The 19,788-nt window shown below is 44.0% G+C and overlaps 2 protein-coding genes across 6 annotated transcripts; one reads left to right on the forward strand and one right to left on the reverse strand.

Moving 5' to 3' along the window:
• Positions 1-191: 191 nt before the first annotated feature.
• On the reverse strand, positions 192-12,213 carry LOC125768350 (ADP-ribosylation factor 1). Of its 5 annotated transcripts, XM_049435867.1 has the most exons (8): positions 11,818-12,213; positions 11,175-11,570; positions 11,017-11,092; positions 9,905-10,944; positions 8,765-9,820; positions 8,555-8,693; positions 7,215-8,462; positions 3,936-4,145 (listed from the first exon to the last, which is right to left on the reverse strand). In XM_049435867.1, the coding sequence occupies exons 2-7, from the start codon at positions 11,544-11,546 to the stop codon at positions 8,365-8,367; spliced, it is 2,781 nt and encodes a 926-aa protein (XP_049291824.1). In that variant the 5' UTR covers positions 11,547-11,570; positions 11,818-12,213; the 3' UTR covers positions 3,936-4,145; positions 7,215-8,364. The 5 variants fall into 5 exon arrangements, with proteins under 5 accessions (XP_049291827.1, XP_049291825.1, XP_049291826.1 ...); XM_049435866.1 differs by having other exon boundaries at positions 8,765-10,944; XM_049435870.1 differs by lacking the exons at positions 7,215-8,462; positions 8,555-8,693; positions 8,765-9,820; ... (2 more) ...; positions 11,175-11,570; positions 11,818-12,213 and adding exons at positions 192-2,714; positions 3,046-3,171; positions 3,263-3,372; positions 3,442-3,625; positions 6,984-7,129 and having other exon boundaries at positions 3,699-4,145.
• A 714-nt stretch (positions 12,214-12,927) lies between these two features.
• LOC125768370 (sorting nexin-8-like) lies at positions 12,928-19,528 on the forward strand. The gene is made up of 7 exons (XM_049435926.1): positions 12,928-14,194; positions 16,808-16,905; positions 16,982-17,073; positions 17,733-18,278; positions 18,366-18,501; positions 18,573-18,728; positions 18,832-19,528. Exons 1-7 carry the CDS (start codon positions 13,528-13,530, stop codon positions 18,883-18,885), a joined length of 1,749 nt encoding a protein of 582 aa, XP_049291883.1. The 5' UTR covers positions 12,928-13,527; the 3' UTR covers positions 18,886-19,528.
• The last annotated feature ends 260 nt before the right edge of the window (positions 19,529-19,788 follow it).

Here is a 19,788-nt window from a genome sequence, read left to right on the forward strand (position 1 = left end):
AATACTTTTAAGTATTTCAAGAAGAGCCAATGTTGCAATTTCCCAAATAAGTGCCAAATGTTTCTTTCGTTGGCTGTTGGCTCATAATATCTTCGCTTCGTTGACTTAATCCAAGCGGTTCCACGGACTGCGGCTTTCGACGTTCGACATTTATTTAGAGTTTTGCCACTAATCAATAAGCTCTCAAACCGTTCCATTTTTTCGTTTATTTATTTCATTTCCTTTTCTGCTTATGTGTTTTTTTTGTTGTTCCGCTCCAGTTATGGTGGATCTCGATCTTCCCTTTACCCCGAATGTGAATGTTCGAATGTCTCTCTTAATAACTGTATCGTTTTCTTCTAGCTTCTGTTTTCTCTTGCACTTAGTAAAAATTAAAAAAAAGAGGTGTGACTTTGCTGATCATGTCCTTTTCTCTGTTTTTCTGTTTCTCATCCGTGAGTAGATATAGAGCTGATGATAATAGTAATAATAAATAGAGGAAGCGAACAATCTATGTTCTGTATCGCATCTCCATCAATTCTGCAACGTTCGCTTGTACTGTGCCTTCCCCCACCACACCGCACGGTGCGCGCACGTACTCCTTTTTTATACTTTGCTAATTTTATATGTTCTTGAATTTATCCCCCGGTGGAAAGCAAAACAGAACCCCAAAAAAAGCACTGCATTGCCAAACAAAACCAAATGAATGCTAAACCATCGGAAACCATATACATACTGCCTGGACTGCTACAGTAGTTTGTAGTAATAGTAGTAGCTTTAGTAGTAATTGGAACGGGTGTTTCCCTTTGATAACATAACTTCACCAACGGAACCGGAACGCTCTCTTTTCGGAGGCGAACAAACGAAAACAAAAAACATCCTCTTAGTGTGTCCATTTCTTATTGGAGGCGCGGTGGCCTTCACTCTGGTCGCTCCTAATAGTGTGCTGGTTTGGTTTGATGCATGTCTTTCCGCTCATGTTCCTTTCCAGTGTCCCATGGACAGTTAACGGGGAGGGGGCGAGGGGTCGAAAAGATCGACTTCGTGTGCTTCACGTTCAGCGGGGAATGGGTTTATATTATCCTAAAGGTCTATGTATTGGTTTGCTGTCTGGTGGCAAAAACAAAACCGGTGCAATCTGCACCGATTTCCCCACCCTAGAGTGCTGCGCGTTTGGGGATTGTGTTGTTTTCCGCACCACTTATTATTTCTTGCAGTTGACCCTCTCTTTCTTTATAGATTTTTTGTTTACCTAAACATCGTTTCATTATCTGTAATTATACATATATATTTTCATCCTTCGTTCAGCCAAACTTGCGTGTGTCGCGCGAATCGTTCCCCTTCTGCCATCGGTGTTTCACGTGTGTCATGAGTTATTATCCTGTTGTACGTGTACGTTTGTATGTTGGGTGTGTATATGTATGTTACGTCCTTTGTCCGTCCTTCGTTTCCAAGCATAATTGTAATTTTGCCACCTGATCCACAAACACCGGCCATCAATGATAATTGCACATGCTCTAACTCGTTTATAACGTGTTGCACACCCTTTCCACAGTCGAAAATACGAATGTATAGCGCCATACGATCAAGTTATATCAAAGGTGTAATAAAAACCGTAAAGGTTATATTAGTACCGTGGGGCTATATTCGAGTGTTGTATAGAACAATAGAAGAGTGTAATCATCACACAGAAGCGCGCTTTTGAGGAGGCTTATATTTCTTCCTTTAAATGTCCACCTGCATATCTCCACATTTGCCTATCGCTTATCAAAACTCCTCGAGTGTTAGTGTGTGTGTGTGTGTGTGTATATAATGCGCTCACTTATTATTACATTGCCTGGTTAAATAATCTTCCATTTGCTCGCTGTTCCTTTGCCTATCATAACTAAGCTTAGTTTCGTCCGTACGTTTTCTGTCCCGTAGTTAAGTTAAGTGTAAACATGTTGGTGTGTATGTGTACATAATGTATGCTGTATGTGTTTGTGTGTATAATTCGTTTGCGTCAGCATGATGTTTCTTTGCTCGAGTAGATTATTTTCCATTCATTAATAATGCTTCTCTGGAGGCATCACTTCTCCCGCACTTCCATCCAAAAACCAATTGGTAGCGATAGGAATATTCTTTATGAGAATGTTTCACGCATTTGCTGAATGGGGACCACTCAGTTTTCCAACAGTAACACATACAACAAATGTAACAACGCACTCAAGACCACACACCGATAAACATAGAAAACGATCCTGCTTCACACGATGCGCCTGCCTACGCTTTCTTTACCTTCTTGCACACACTATAAGCTTCTTATACTGTTTCCCCCCATATGATCCGTGTCCTCTTCTGCCGAAAAAAAAAGAAACTGAATAAACTCGATGACGTACGATGGGCGGCGATGAGGCGCGCCGGCGGACAAACGCGCGGCAACGACAGCGCGCGCATAGAGCACTTCTAACTCCTCTCTCTCTCTCTCTCTCTCCGGTCAAATGGATGATTTCAGTTTTGTGTTTGTAGTTTACTTGTTTTTTTTTGCTGCTGCTAATAGCTAATTTGCTTACGCCGGCGAGCTAGCTTACTTAACGGTTTGCATTTTTCAGCTGGTTGGAAAGCCAGTCAAGTCCCTCGTACAGTCCGTCGCCGCTAGTTGCACAGGTTGCCTGAATGTACCAGTTGCGGTTTCGTAGCGAGTGTAGTCCTAGCTTGTCGGTGATTTCTGCGGCATTCATTGCGTTTGGTAGATCCTAAAACAAAAAGAACAGACAAATGATAGATTGTAATCGTACGATAGTGAGAAACGGACAAAATGAAGATGCTAATTTGTGGTTTCGCGGCCCCCCTTGCGGCATTCGTTTTTTTTTTTTGTTGGATGGAATGTAATATTTTTGGTGATAATGAACAGTGCAAAGTACAATTCACACTTCCGGTACAAGCGAAGGAGAAGTGAACTATTTGTCAATACCACCGATCGATTAACGTGTTGATTACTCAACACCGCCGTATAGCGGTGGAACAAAGTTAAATTCTTCGGCTTCATATTTAATTTATCGCATTGGAATTTTTGCGATCGCATACCTGTTTGTTTGCGAATATCAGTAGAACAGCATCTCTGAGCTCATCCTCGGCCAACATTCGCATCAGTTCTTCCCGGGCCTCACCGATACGCTCTCTGTCGTTACTATCGACCACGAAGATAAGTCCCTGTTGTGGAATATAGAATTAATATTGTTAGAGGATGTTTTCCACGCCAACGAACACCAACGAGGTGACCAACGAGTGTTCACAAACATACTTGTGTGTTTTGGAAGTAATGCCTCCACAGGGGCCGGATCTTATCCTGGCCACCCACATCCCACACCGTAAAACTAATGTTTTTATACTCTACAGTCTCCACGTTGAAACCTGCAAATGAAGAAATTCACCTTTTTACACAACTCGATCTAATGATGAAATCACAATCATTACACTTACCAATTGTAGGAATCGTTGTAACAATTTCACCTAATTTTAGTTTATACAGGATCGTGGTTTTACCGGCAGCGTCCAATCCGACCATCAAAATTCTCATCTCCTTTTTGCCGAACAATCCTTTGAACAGATTAGCGAATACGTTCCCCATTTTGTTGTGTTGTTATTTATCGTTTATGTTGCACACCTGGAAAGAGACATGGAAAATAATAATATCAATTTAATGCACCACCCCTTTATGTTTCATATCTGCAACTTACCTTTTTTTCGTACTATCGGAAGGATATGATCGATTTTGGGTTGCTCTCTCTCTTTCTCTTTAGTACGCGTGTGTGCACAGAAGCTTCACACACCGGACCAATAATATAATATAATGGAATGTTTCACAGAAAGACCACAAATGGCTAAATTAACAGCTGTAGCTACTAGTAAACTAATAAACTTAATCTCTCTCCTTCGGATGGACCACGTTACACACTGTGTCTACGACTTTCTCCTCGCTTGGTTTTCTGCACACTGCCAATGGGGCCTGCTGTACTGTAGTGGAATTTATTGTAGGCGATATTTCAGTTCTTTGCTAAAGAAACATTAACGCACAGTAGACACACGCGTCGTTGCACACACTTCCTTTTTTTTCCAAACTGTTGGAAATTATTTTAATGGGCTTTTTTTGTTGTATCGAAGTTGCGTCCAGCCTAGTATAATATCTGGAAAGACAAGAAAATTTTTAAATTATTATTTTATGCATCGAGCAGTTCGCCGGTTTCATATTTCTCCGACAGGTGCGTGCCCATTTATAACAAAATCAATACCGATTTGCCCACAAATCAATTCATATCAAATCCCCTGTGTTTTCGTGAGCCGTGAGTCCGTTCAGCACGTTTCATATAACCGTGAACTGTATGGCTATTTGTATCACGTGATGTTCCACCTTTGCGATAATGAATCATATCAGGGGAAAGTTGTTAAATTCGCAACATTATAACAGAAGGTAGACTGTTGGCTATAGTTGTTGAGATGAAAAGTTTTAACAGCTTATTGCTATCGATTGTTTCAAACCGTGTTAGGCTGTTTCCTTTAATTTAGAAAATTTTAAAGATCTTTTTAATGGATCCATCACAATCATTCCTTTCAATTCCAGCTTTGAACAGGCGAACTCAGAGCGACTCGGTTGACTCAACCTTTTAATGCTGCCGGTGGAGAAAGCATCAACTTAAACGACTTTACCCCACATAAGCTGCGATACTGACACACAAACACAATCGCACACAGAAAATCGAGCCTAATGGCCCACACACACACAGTCGACCGACTTGCCGTCGGAAAATTTTCTACCCCATCTCACGGGGGCATCGTATTTGGATCCTCTTTCTCCCTTTGGCAAGCATTATTTTCTTTGCCTCTTCCGGCCTTTTTCCATTATCTTCATCGTTGTGGCTGATTGACACAGGCGCGTTCAAAACTCCAGCTAAAGCAGCTTTTTTGGGGGCTCTCTTGTGTGTCTGCCGTCCCGCTCTTTCATGTTGCTGTTAACATTCGACGACGCAAATGGGTGGCTTCCCGTCCGTGCGCCTGTAGTGGTGCGAACGCTTTGCTGTGTGTGTATGTGCGCGTGTGTAAGTCGAGCGGCTTTATAGTGAAGTAACGTGTACATAGGTCGGGTTCTACGGTGAATCAGCGATGCCACCGCCGCAGCAATCTCTCCAGCATGAGATTGGTGGGCATCAGCTTAACCACGGGTTATTCTCTTATCGGAAATTAGCATTCCCTGCAAATCAAATCCCATCACAGATTGTTCTAATTAACGCCCATTTTTTCATGTCTAGGCTGATAACAATGTTCTGGGTTGGTTTAGGGCATCTTGGTGGCAATGCCATGAGTTTTGCCGTTTCGCTTAAGCTTCCCAGATGATTAATTCTAGGTCCGAGATCTTTCCGTTTAATGTCCAGTGCACTTGTCCGCTTGGTCCACCCTCAGATGTGGCATTGTTCTTCTGTCCGTTCTCGGCTTTTCTTATGCTTAGCTCGCACTTGCTCCAACACACACACGCACACACGCTCCGTCTCTCTCTCTCTATCTCTTTTCTTCCACTCGCTTGAACACGTCAGAGCGCAACGGTGAAATACACCCTGGCACCTTATTTTTCGATACAGTAACACTGCAAATTGAGCTTAATTCATGCAGAACAAAGAAAATCCGCATACAGGTTATATCTAATGTTGAACATGATCACATTTTAATGCTCAAACTTTCATTAATGTACTGTAAAACTAAATTATTAGACTTCTTTCTCCTCTTAGCAGCGAGCGATAGTGAGAATGATGACGATGATGATGATGACTTTGCTCCAATAGTCATACACAACGCGTACACACACACATACGCACACATTCATGCACACACGGATCCGCTGACGACGGCAACGAAAAACCACCACGAATAACCGACCAGTGAGAAAACGAAGAAGCAGCACGGCTAGCCCAAGATGGCGACTGTACGGGTTACCGCTAGGCGACAGTCGCGTGCACAGTTAATCCGTTTTAACGCTTCACCCGCCGTGCATTACGCACGAAAATTTAGCTCTCAACATCCACGGCACACTCATCGACGTGCTGAAATCCCTTTTCAGCGATTCACTTACGTACTTTCTTAGCTATTCGCGGCCAAACCCTAGTGCTCGCGGTTTCGACCTATTCCGTCACTTTTCGCCACCACGAATTACATTCAAAGCTCGATCTAACTTTCGACTCTCGGCACACGCACACACGCGCACATTCCGCTTTTTCGCCCACCTATTGACAGTCTGCCGAATGTCGATTCTACGTTTTGTCGATTTTCGCTGCCACGTTGGCCGACATGTGGCAGGTTTATTACAGGTCGTTCAATTCTTACATTAACGTTGCTTTCCACCGTGTTGTCTACATTCAACCGCTGTTTTCTCTTTTCATAAAAAAATGTTAATTGTAAATAGAACACTTATAGCAGGACACAAAAGGATGTGACGAAAACAACATCTATAATGGTGTATATAGTTGATCGTACTCAACAAAAATGATAAAAACTACATTCAAAGACCGTATGATGGTTCCATCTGGTAGTTATAAAATCAACAAAACAATGAAACAAAACTTTCATCGTTCTAGAGAGTGTAAACCATTTTCTTGGCTTAAAAGACACGGACGTTCTATTGTAACAAAACGATATTTTTAAAACTGATAGTATACAACCCATAGTACCAGTATCACACACCGTTCACTACAGTCCAGGCAAAGAAAGCGGTAAAAAATTATACCGACACTTCCTTTCTGCAGATTGTACCATATTGACACTAATTCAGGCTCGGGAAACAATTTGGTGACGCAGCACGCTCTTCTATTGTACCATTGTACATTACTTTAAATAGAATACTTTTCACTTTACAAGCAAAATTTTCGATTTTACACATCGTTCACAGAAACCTTCGCAGCACACCATCTTGCTCCATCCCGCAATACGAAACATAAAACATATTACGAAGTTTCTTCCTGTTCTTCTATGATACGTACACCTGCAACAATTGATCCAAACGCAACTAAATGCATTTCTGCAATGGAGTTAACCGCAATTTATAATGCTCTTTAAATTTTCCCAAACGAAAAACAACGTAGCCTAATGAATCGCAGTATCCACGTCGTCAAATGCCACACTGTTTGTCGTCGTCACAAAGAAATGTGTATGGAACCTCTCGTATAGGGTTTAAACACAATCAAATGTCTGCAGTAAGCTAAGATGCACACCTTCGATTAACTAGGATGGATTATCGCCAACTTTGGATGATACGGAACGCAAATGCAAAACCGAATGATTTGGATGTTGTGATTTGCTGCCCTTCGCACCGCAACTACTGACGATTCATTTGATGACATATGCCAATCGCACTGCAGATCATTCGATCGGACATTTGGGCAGCATGTTGCGATATACCTAGTTTTACTTAACACCTAACGATCGGGTGTACTGCCTTTTAGTGACCCGGTTGTGTATATTTAACAAAATAAATTTGTTAACATCGTCTTTCCAGTGCAATACGATATTGCGGAAATTTTGCTGAAGATATTTAAAATGACCGTTGAATACTGTTCGGAGGCGCACGTAGAATTCAGCAATGTAAAATATCTTTTCATCTTACTAAATACTTACTAAAGGAAAAATATTCAGTGCTTTAGAGCCAAATTAATCATCTGCATTACAGGGGAATACAATGGATGGAGACTTCCCGTGAAGTCATCAGTATTAGAGAATAAGGTTTCGGATGAGACGGTGTGCTTAATTTCACACAACTAGTAGCTGATCGCAAACGTAGTTTTGCTACTAATATATTATTCTGAAATATTGGTCAAGCTGCTGTCCGCTTACTATAAGTAGCATTTTTGTACAAGCTCAACCTGCATCGTTATAACATTTAATATGTAATTATTTCGATAGCGTTACTAGCCTATTGCTGTGGAAATTTGTGATACAATTAGCAAGCAAACATTCAGAGTTTGCTGTTATAGGTAAACTTTTTTTTTACTGTTTATAGATTTACTCTGTATTGCTAATGTACGATTGTGCTGTAACTATCTGTCTGTTTTGATAGGTTTGTGTAGCTAATTTACTTAGCAAATTACAGGAATCATTTGCTCGTATGTATAATGCTTATTTAGGTATAATCATAACTTTCACTGAGCAGAAGCTGAGGTTAAGTCCTTTAAAAAAAAATTTCTCGGCAATACATTGCGAGTAAAATAACGTAAAAGCAAAAGCTCACTTAATACAAAACTTAGATATAATATTACAACGTACGCATATGTTACCTTAATTAATTTTAAAACCTTAAACCTACACAATATTCTCCTTCCTTTCCCGAAGAAATCCACTATTTGCAGCAAGATCCCGAAAAGCTGTTTAGTTGACCAGATTCAACGACTGGTACTGTTCGTCGTTAACTTCCGTCATCATGAAGCTTCCATCGGGGAGTAGTAGGACCACTCGTCTGGTACCGCCTATGGAACAAGTTTACCGTAAGTAAATAGTTATTTAATATAGGTATAAAGTTTTCGTTTCAACAACTTCGTTTACATTCTTGCAGACTTACCGGGCGACGGTTGATCGGCTTGTACTACTTCGGCCGTTATCTGCGTGTCCTGTGAATCTTCGGTAGAGATCGTCAACTCCTGGTTTGTATCGACGGACTGTTGATACTGTGCTGCCTGCTCCTCTGTCATCTCTTGTCCCTGTGCATAATAGCGTAAAGGTTCACGTTTTATTAACTTATTCCTTCGATTCGATGCTGTACAAAATTCACCTCTTGCGGTACGGCAACGGCTTCCGAAACGGCCGCATCCAGCGTCAGGACACCGGCCGTCCCGGCGCCCGTTGAATCTTCCTCGCCCTCCTGCGATGCGACCAGCACACAGCTTTGCTCTCCATCGGAATTGTGCGTTATCAGTATGGTTTGTCCTTCTGCATTCTTACCCGCCACCTGATACAGGGTGCCATCCTCGCCTGCCACAATAATGGCCGAACCGTCCTCGTTCGTCAGCAGCTGCTGCACTTGCGTGTCCGTCTGCTCTCCGCTGGCCACAACCATCTGTTCGCCTTCCGCGCTGTTCTGCTCACCTTCCTGTTTGGTGTCCGATTTCTTCTCCTCGGGTTCCGCCTCCGGGCTGGGGACGGGCGTAGGTTCACCTTCTGCCTGGGCCAACACCTTACCCGTCACCGGACAGAGCGTCATCGCTCGGGGTGGGCTTGGGGGAGCAGGCAGCGCAATGTTCGACGCGAAACCATCGGCCTCACTCTCTTCCTCTTCGTTGCCCGTTTTTTTGGCACCGGACACCGGCGTGCTGGTTGTGATGACGCGCTTCACCACGTTAACCCCCTGTCGGCGCAGTGCATTAATTTTCTGCTCCGACGATGCGGGACCCAACGATGTACGTGTCACCGTTGACGTCCGCATGACCGTGCCGGGTGTGCCGGAGACGGAGCTTACTACCCGGTTGACCGATGGCTTTTGCTGGGTTGTGGAAATGACGCGCGGTACGGACGCCGTTCGTTGCTGACCAATGGCGGAAGAAGTGGTAATTTTCGGTACAGGTGTTGTTGCCGAACCCGCACCACCGCCCGGTTTGGTGACACCGATCACCGTACCGACCGGGCGCTGCTGTGAGCCTGGAGGAAATGCTACCAACTTCGGTGCCTTGCGAATCGTTTGCTTTATCAGCTGCTCCGTACCGTCGATGTTTCGACGTATGATGCGTGTCGTCACACCCGACATGTCCGTCGAGGAGATGGTAACAGGGCGCGAGGAAGCTGAAGTCGTTGTACCACCGGCCGCACCTGTCGTCACCGTCTTCGGAGAGCTCTGTGGGGAAGAACCGGTCGGGTCGGTTTTGATTTTGAATATTCCGTGCACACCACCCATTTCCGACTTGGAGACGATCTTTACCTTGGCCGCTTCGCTGCGGGGCGATAGCCGTGAGGTGATGCTGCTGCCCACCACCAAACCGGGCGGCTTTTTGCTAATGCCACTGGCGATACCGTCTTTGGGCGATTTGATAATAACGACCTCCGCCGCGCTACCATCCTTTGCCGACGCCATCGTCCCGTTCACCGCCGTTTTGCTGACGCCCGACGATCCGGTGGCGGCCGAAACGGACATTATCTTCACGTTTCCGCTCTGCGACACCTTCGTAAGGGCATCGCTAACGGATTCGGTGCGGAGTTTTTTCGCTGCATCGACCCCATCGGCATCGTTGCCCGTGCCGGCACCATCGGCGTCACCCTCATCCAGCTTGCGCTTTCCTAGCTGTGTTGCATCTTCCGCCGAATCACCCGGCGACTGATTGCCAGCGGTCCATTGCTTTACACGATCGAGGGCACTTGCCTTTGAGTTGCGCACGGGGCGGAGTTGATTTGCTGCAGCGGCTGCCGAAGACATGGAGCCGGTGCCGGCCCCGGCAGCGGTGGTGGTGGTGCTCGTCGTCCCAGTGCTTGTGCTTCCGGTAGTGGTAGTCGTACCGATTCCTCCCTTTTCTTGGCGCTGCTGCTGTAGAACGCGGGCGGCCGTAGCGGCGCGCTGTTCCTTCTGCTTAGCCAGCTGCACCTCGAAATGCTCCAGAATGCTCTGGCAGGAGTGCAGATGAGTCAGCGGTTCCCAGGTGTTTTGATCGTTCGACCATTTGGTCCATTTTACCAGGTACTCGTGCATCTTGATGATTGGGCTGAAGCGTTTGGCTAAGATTTTTTCCACCTCTTCCTCGGAGCATGCCCCCGTCTTGGGGTGGGTGCGCGTTGCAAACGAGCGTCTTGCGGTGGCCGGCGTACTAACGGTACCTGTTTTAACGACCGTGCCGTCCACTTTCTTCACCACACCCATCTGGGCACCGACAACGATACGATTTTTCGTATCAACCGTATTCCCGGGTGTGTTCGGTTTCCCATCTGCCAGCTTGCGCACCGTTGGCGCAAAGCGGTTCGGAACATTTGCTGTAGTGAACAAATTGCAGGAGTTTTTGAGGGATGCGACATTTACCTATCGACACAATGGTAGATACTTACTTTTATCCTCAGTTTGTGGCTCAAGAATCGTTTTGGTAATTTTCACTGGCATTTCCTGAAGGCTTCCGGCTCCGGTCTACAAAAGCGAAGTAAAGATGTATTGATTCACTTTGTTCAATATGAAGCCGCTCATCAAACGGCGTGAATCATATTTTTACCTTCGAAAACGATTGGATTGTTTTGCCCGCAACGATCCATGTATCACGCACGGACTCTTCCAGCTTGACCCAGGTCTGGTAGAGCTTCCACGAATTGCTTCCGCCGGCGTTCTTCTCCTCGCCGGTCGCAGGACGCTGAGCTGATTTCCACAGCAGGAAAGCCCATACCTTCGCCTGCGCTTCGTCACAGTTGTGCAGCGTCGAGTTGGACGCCCGTTTACAGTCCGGCTCATTCTCTTTGTGCTCGCGGAACAGTTCGACCAGGTGGAACACGGAATGGCATCGCCCGCAAACCAGCACATCGCAGTGCGAAATATCTGCCTGGGCTTTTTTTATCAGGTCCGGATGCTTCCCTATATCGGCCGGATCCATTTCCTTTCCCTTTAGAGCCGGAATCTGCGTGGAGAAAAATACACGTTTGAATGAATTTCACTGTTTGACAATACGAGTTGATGTCCAAACGGCCAACGGCCACCACCGGATGGTGGTTGTTGTATCGGAACTTGGATGCAGGTCAAGTTGTATAAAGTAAGCTGTCGGTCCGACGATGGCTTCAGACGCTTCATCACCGATGAAACAGCTGCCTTTACGACGGCGCTTGGCTAGCCGAATTACTATGGAGTTGTTTTACGATTTGTCTTACCTTGACGAAAAGGATGGATTCGCTGTAGTAGTAGCAAGATTGAGCTAAAAAATTAATTCACACCAAGCTCGTATAATGCAGCGCTGTTCTCTAGCAGTACCAAATGCAACACAATGGATATTTTTTTCCTACAAGCGTCCGAAAAAGTCAAGCCAGCCAGTAACTATCGGCGAACTAATAAATGGATAACACACCACACGCTGCCAGTACTCGGCGAAGATATATTTTCCTGATAGTTGGCACCAATGAACCGCCAAAATACACACGGAAAACAACCGGGAAAACTTTATGCTGTTTGTTGCCTTTTTGCTTGCTTGCACAGTCGCAGTGGTTCGTTCGCTAATTTTGTACCGCGTACAAGGCAGTACCAACCACACACAGTGGTCGACCCGTGTGCTAAAATGTGCGGAAATGAATAAATGTTGACTATGTAATTGTTGTTTTAAAAGGTGAGACTTTTATCACTGCTATGGCGTTTATTGGTAATTTATCTCAGCACATTTTAGGTATACGATAGAAGCTACAAAAGAATACGGACAAACTTGAAGCAGTTCGGTGTGGTTCGTTCGCTTATTTCGTGCCACGCTCAAAGCGTACCCAAGCAAACAGTGGTCGGTTGTTTGTACAAAAGTTTGACAGTTGGCGTTTTTCGTCCCAAATAGAAATAGCTATTTGATTTGGCGGTTATTATATAAAATATAGTAATATTATAAATATAAGTATATTGAACATTTTGCTTACCCATTATCACAGATGCATCTCGGTACTGTTTTTATATCGGCATTTAATTTTTTATTGCACAAGGTGTTGAAATCATAAAAATAAAAATATAATTATAAAAATAAATTAACTGTTAAATAAAAACCTTTGGAATTTGGTTAATATTGTTGCAAATATGTTCATTGCAGGAATTACTAATAAACCTAATTATTATTAATAACGAATTACTTCAAACCGCAATGGAATCGAATTGAAAACCTCAAATTTATGCCCAGCTACTAAGCAAGCAAGGCTTGATACAAAATCCGGTTTCATATTTACACATCCGATTGGGGTGAAAAATGTTCTCTCTCTCTCACGCGCGACACCACCCGACACCGAGCTCCGAGAGCATTCACTCGTTTTAGGGGTTGTTATTTACCATAGCGCTTCCAAGCGTGCGGGTTTGGTGTTTGTCTCGTGCGCATCATTGCGGCGTGCTTCGTTGTTGCGAGATATCAGGCACATTTGTGCGGTGCATCGGGATTGCTCCCGTTCTAAATAACAAACGATTGCCCGTTTGTGTAAGGGAAAAAATACCTCATGACGGTGCATGCCTAGCGGAGACCATTTCTGGGGGTGCATCCGTGATATATAATAGTGCCGGGCTAGAAACGATTTTGTGAAAAAGCGCGCGCGTGTCTATTTTTCTGCCCGTACATCATCGCATCATCCCCCAGAGTTGTCCACGGAAATCGAAACAATTGTGTTTGGTGCTGTGGTGCGCGTCTCTCAAACGTCCTGTGCCTTGGTAGGGGAAGTAGCTGCACATACGGTTAATTATTCACGGCTAATGCATTTCCTTTCTTTGTGGTGGCAATAATTGCAATACATGTTCAGTTTGGCTGTGTGGAAAACGGTGTGTGATTTTGTGTGTTTTAAACAAAAAAGGGGTGAAAAAGGGAGAGGGAATTCCAAATTTTGCCGAAAGGTTCGCAAAGGTACGAAAGTATGCCCGTAGTGATTGAGGGTAATTTTCGGCAACCGCCAACGCCAGCAGCAGCAGCATCTTTACAGGCATCGCCCACCACCACATCTAGAACGATGTCACCGGACGTCTCGGAAGCGGCCTCCATCGCTATGATAGAAGTGTCGGGATCATCGTCCAATCTTCCCGATGCATTCGTCGGCGATAGCACGTTTATCAACGGTTCCGGTACGGCGAATGGTGGTGGTGGTGGTGGTGGTTTGCTGCATCCCTGGAATGGGACGGTTCCGGACATCTCGAGGTCTCCCTCGGTCGGCGATACGTTCGTATCGGCGGCTGCCTCTTCCGACATGCCGTATCCATCGTCATTCTCCGACTGTACGGACGATTCCGATTCTGGTCCGGACGAGGAGGTAGCTGAAAGGACCTCCTTTGCGTACATCACGACTGCCACAATCACCGTCAGTGGTAGCAATAATTCGATCGATCCATCGGACGTGACGGCCGGTGCGAATTTTCTGCAGCCACCGTCCAATCGGTTGAATTCCGCTGGTCCTGCATTACCGGTGCAAACTACACCGGAAACGTTTCTACAGCAGGGTCCACTTTCCCCAGGTCAAGGCCCATCGTCATCATCATCATCATCGTCGTCAGCAACGACATCTATTTCCGTGACGATCGCTTCGGTTGGTGAGTAGCAAGGCTACTAGATTATTTGCAAATAATTAACAAAACGCTTTTGATAAGCCACAAATAGAACGATTCGATTGCATTCTGATTAAGATCTCATTGAAAACACTGAGGAATGTTTATAAAAATTGTGTGGAATGTGTAACAAATGGATGGATTGTTACACACAAACACATTTTGGATGGGAAGATGCAACAGTGATCGACATATACTTCCGTTTACTGATAAGCAATAGGGTTTGCCGATTGGCTTTAAAAAAACACACAATTTACACCCTTTTTGCTAAAAAATTGTGGCAAGGTGTAAATTGTTTCTTGCACTCCAATAAACGGGACGATAATTTTACGCCACATGATCTGGTGGCAATATTTGTGATAGGGTTTTGTTACCCCCGTACGTCCCAATGACCATTGAGTTAGAAACCCAAATCTTCAAGATATGTTTCGTTACGACGTTCGTACGTTTCTCTGCTACTCTAGTTTGTATCTTCTCCTCGATCAGTTTGTTTGCACACATGTTTCGACGATCGATAATTTCCAGTTTTCCGACAGCACGAGGTTTGTTTTTTATTGTGTTTTCGCAACCCTCCATTGAGCCACTTTCCATACATTAATATCGTAATGAAGCTGACTGTATCACAACACCGATTATAAAGAAATGGACGTAAACAACGCGTAGACCTTCTTCGCGTACCGGAACGTTGTCAACATACCCGTCAATACACGCGGGTTTTGTGCGAACGTACTAAAAACAGACACCCAGCCTCGATTGACCTCGAACGGCAAACAGGTTTCCAACGACATGGGCAAGGGGTTTCGAATTTCGGAAGTATTTAGCATGCGCCCAACGGTTAAGCTGTCCGTAAGATAATAATTAGAATGCCAGACAGGTTTGGGGTTTTGTGGATATTTGTGTGGCACAAAACCGTGTGGCAAAACGGTGAGATGAGTGATCGTTGGCGTAGATTGATGCGAATGATCAAAAAAGATACTTGTTTTGTCGGAGCTCATAGTCTTCAATTTGCTTTTTGTGCTTTTTGCTGGAGGCAAGACATTCGAGCTTAAGGGAATTCCCCTTCCTTTAATGATCAGATTTAAAGAACTGGCCTGCCATGTTTAATGGGTTTGTTCTGAAGCTTGCGGTAGTCTTTTAAGTCGTATCATGCAAGAATGCTGAACTTCGGAGCTTTAATTAGTGTTGGCGAGAATAAGAAAAAAGAAGATAATGATTCTGTTTTATTTTCCAGTTACATTAAGTTAAAAGACTAGTACAAGAATTTGCATTAGTTCCTGAAGTTGGAGTAATTGTTTTTTAGTGGCCCCCCCTTAGTAATAACCTTTTGCAAAGGTGGCGTTTCAAGTACACCTTTACAACTCTTCTGTTCTCGGCTAGCAGAGGTCATGCTGCTTTGGGTAAATATGGGTGGTTTTTTTGCATTTATTCAACGAATACCAACACGAAATGTGATTAAGAGAAAAAAAAAACGAAAGCAGTTGCGGTTTTAAAAAAATAGTAGTGACCTTGTGACGCAGAACCCAATGCAATCAATACAATGCACGGAAGTGCCGATGGATATGAAGGCTCACGAATGCAGATGACCTCATTTTTAATGTTTTTATTTTTCCAGCAGTACAAATTTTGTGTGATAACAAAAGGCACTTTTGTTACATCGAAAGTTGTTCATCCTAACTCTCCTTATCCGCAATCGAATTGGAAATACATTCAAGTGATTAGTATTTTTTTGCTACCGTGCCACGGTGCATCAAAGAGATGTTCGAATGAAATCGTCAATTTGATAACGTAAAACAGAAAACATTAGCGCAAAATAAGCAAATGTTTGTAATGGGGAAGACTATGGCGCAAATTTGCCTTTTTTCGCTACACATTATGCTGATGTTGAGCGAATGCTGTTTCCCCATGACCGGGGGTCTCCTGTTCATGCGATAACCTTGAGAATGTGATATGGAGGTAAGGCGGACATACAGACCGTGAGAAGCGTAGAGCGCGTGTGTGTGGCTGTTCTGGAACGAATCCAGAATCGTGCGTAAATTGTGCGTAATCCTACTAGAAATTGGATAATGTTGTTCGTATTGCTTTGTATGTTTCTTATACTGGACCGTAAAATACACGCGAACTTGATCGTTGAGTAATTTAAATCGCTTTAAAAGGACGTCCTTTTATGTTGTTCACAATTACACTATAACGATCGTCGAGAGCTTTAGCTATTTTTCTGAACAACTTTTACTTTAATTTCTGGCCAGCTTCACTTGACTAGACTCTTTACGAAAAAGACGAGAGTGAGAGAAAGAAAGAGCAGTAAAAAAATATTTTTTTAATAAGTATTTGCAATATTACTGTGACGTTGTTTATGGATGATCACCCAGAACAACGCGAAGCGCGCCATTTCTGTTGTGCCTTGCAAAGCGCGAGTTATCAACAACAACGAAAATGCGATCTTGTTAGATATTTGTGTTTAATACAATAAAGGCAAACCATTAGACGAAATGGATACGTTTGATTATCTAGCTGCAGGTGGTTTTGATTAGCCTCAACACACGTATTTTTTTCTTCATTTTGATCTTTAATCCGTTCCTTTCATGCATTTTCTCACAGGTGATGACACAACCGATCGGGAGCTAAACGAATCCCATGTCAGTGTTAAGATTGTCCCGGAAAAGAAGGGACTCTTTCTGAAGCATTCCGAGTACGAGGTAGGTGGCAGCTTTCATCCATCCAATGATCGTGTATACGTCTTACCGCACTGTAATGTTACTCTTGCATTTGTAGATCAAGCTGAAGGGTATGGAGAAAACAGTGCGCCGGCGATACAAGGATTTCGTCACACTTCATCGCTACCTGGCGGAAAAGTATCCATATCGGTAAGCAGATACTCGTCCCGGGGGGGGGGGGGGGGGGGGGGGGGGAGTGGGGCAGTCTATACGGCCATCCGATCGTATGCGCGGCGTGTACGTGTTCCATCGATCGATCACGTACAGGGCACGGGTTACAGTCGAGTCGAGAGGAACTTTAGAAGCACACGTTGATTGCCGGTTGCAATCGGACGTGTTTTAGTGGTTACACTTAGTAAACTCGTGCATACAAACGTTCACGTCATTTAATGGCACAAAGCACTGTGCACCGTGAGATGCAGAACTGAGAAAATAACATTTAGAGATGTAATTTGTTTTCGCTTGGATGTTGCAGAACTATTGAGCTAATGTCTAAAAAGCCCTCATTAGATGCTAATTATACCGGATGATTATTACGGTTAGAGGCACAACAATGTTCTTCTACAAACGGGTTTATCCTTGAGTTTTAATTGTTCGATTCAGATTAGTTGTATTGCTCCATAAACAAGTAAGGTCTTCGGGTTTTTTTCTCTCCCTGATGAGGCATTGTTGTCCTAAAAGAGGGGTTATTAAAGAGGGAGAATTTGAATAATGGAGATTAGCATTAAAGTAAGGTCCATCCACACCTAATAAGATGCATCAAATAATAATTTTCGGAAACGAATCGTTCTTCACCCTACACCCTACAGACTCCTACCAGCGCTGCCACCGAAGCAGCTGATGCTGGACTCGCTGCTCGAGGAACGCCGTCGAGGATTGCAGACATGGCTTATCATCGTGTCGCTGCATCCCGTGCTAGGCAACTCCCCAATCGTTAGTACCTTTCTGCGCGATACCACCACCGATCATCAGTACCGGTTGCGAGTGGCGTACGAGAAGCAAATGGACGAGCTAGTTCGACTCCGTCCCGACGCTACGCTCCCCGATGCGGACGTCGACTGGCTAGCCGAAGCACGAACACGTTTGCGACGCGTCCAGCACAGCATGGGACGGTTAAAGCAACTGTTCGATCGACGATTATGTCATTCCCAGCGACAACCAGCGGAATGTGCCGAAATTGATCGCATCTTGCAAAGCAACGAGTTGCGTGATGTATTTACCGAGGACGGTACACTTGAGGATATGTGCACGGGCGAGCGACTTATTGCCAAACAGTATGAACGGTATGTACAGGTTCAGCAGCGAGCCGTTACGGAACGGTTGGACGTATTGCTGCACGTGTTACATGCGCACAGGTAAGGACGAAAACCCGAATGTTCTGAAGGCGAGGCGAAGGAACAGATTCACTTATCAGATGGTTCGTTTTGTTTGTTACTTTGTAGTGAACTGTGTGAACGGATCGAAAAAAGCATCCTTGCGGATCAGCATCGAGCTTTGGCAAAATCCGCCGGAGGTATTGCTGCAAGTGTTCGCACTAAAACAAAAGCGCCTAACCACAATCAAAGTGTTACAACAACCGTAAGTAGAATGTGAAAGTAGTTTGAAGTTAAGAATTCACACGCGACATTCTTACGCTGCCTTGTTTACAGCAACATGATGCTTCCGATTTAACTCATCTCGCGCGCCGTTCGGCGTTCGCATTCAGCTGTGCCCAGGTCGAGACGGCACTAGCGGAACGCTATCTGCAATCGTTGCCTTCGATATTGCTTGCGTACGGGCACGAGGAGCAACAGCACCATCAGAAGGTAAAGCCTGCGCACAGTAGTGCCGATCATCACCGATCGTTACCATCCGTTCATAGCCATACTAACCGTTGGAAATGTTTCGTAAATCTTTCTTTCACTCCAGATGTCGAAGATATGGCATCGGTTAGTGGTTAGCGAGTCTAGCAGGCTCGACTAAAACATGCTCCAAACGCTTTTGGAACCAAGCGCAAACCAACGTTGTGAGAATTAAGGAACAGGAAATAATGTTCGCGCGTACGATAAAGGGGAAGATTCGCTTTTCCTGTTGGTTAACAGTAGACTATACTTGCATGAAATAGGAAATGTAATGGGATTTGAATAGGCGCGGGATAGAGTGTACAAAATTGAGCGGCTTTAGTTCTGTTTCGTGTTGACTTTGTTTCTCCGTATGTTGAAAACAAAACAGTAAAGGACGAATTTCAATATAAGCATAAAGTTTTGGTACTGATGTGAAACGTTTTGCACACATTTGCCTGATTAATTAGGTACTTTTTCCTAGACTGTTGATAACGTTAAAATTAGAAATAAACAAAACGGTAAGAAAAAATTAAAAGCTCCAAAATGGCATTATTAGTTCTTCAACTCAACGATGGTTCGAAAGAAATCGCCGGTTTTGATTGCTTGCGGTGAGCTACCGTTAACGGTTCTAACGGGTAACTCAGTCATGTTTTCTTGCGTTAGAGCTCACGTTTTATGTTTTGCGCGGGCATCGAACACAAACTAGAGATGAGAATAAAAACTTTTTTCAGTGAATCAACTCAGAGTGATTGAGTCGTTATTAGGAGTCAGCTCGTTTAACGACTCATTTCGGAGTCTTAAAAAACCCGACAAAATGGCCTTAGTTTTTTTTGAGTAATTTAGCAAAATTTTATAAATTGATTTATTTTGATGCGAATTGGTTGCAATAAGTTTCTTTTTATTCAAATAATGCTTTAAATAAAAAAACGAATAAAAAATCAGAAAAAAAATTTCCACTCGAAAATTTCATAAGGCTTACCCCTTGCCATTTTTTTGAGAAATTTTGCAAAAAAAATTAAATTGATTTTTTTTAATGCCAATT

Source organism: Anopheles funestus, chromosome 3RL (genome assembly GCF_943734845.2).
Source record: "Anopheles funestus chromosome 3RL, idAnoFuneDA-416_04, whole genome shotgun sequence".
In the NCBI taxonomy this organism is placed as follows: Eukaryota; Metazoa; Arthropoda; class Insecta; order Diptera; family Culicidae; genus Anopheles; species Anopheles funestus.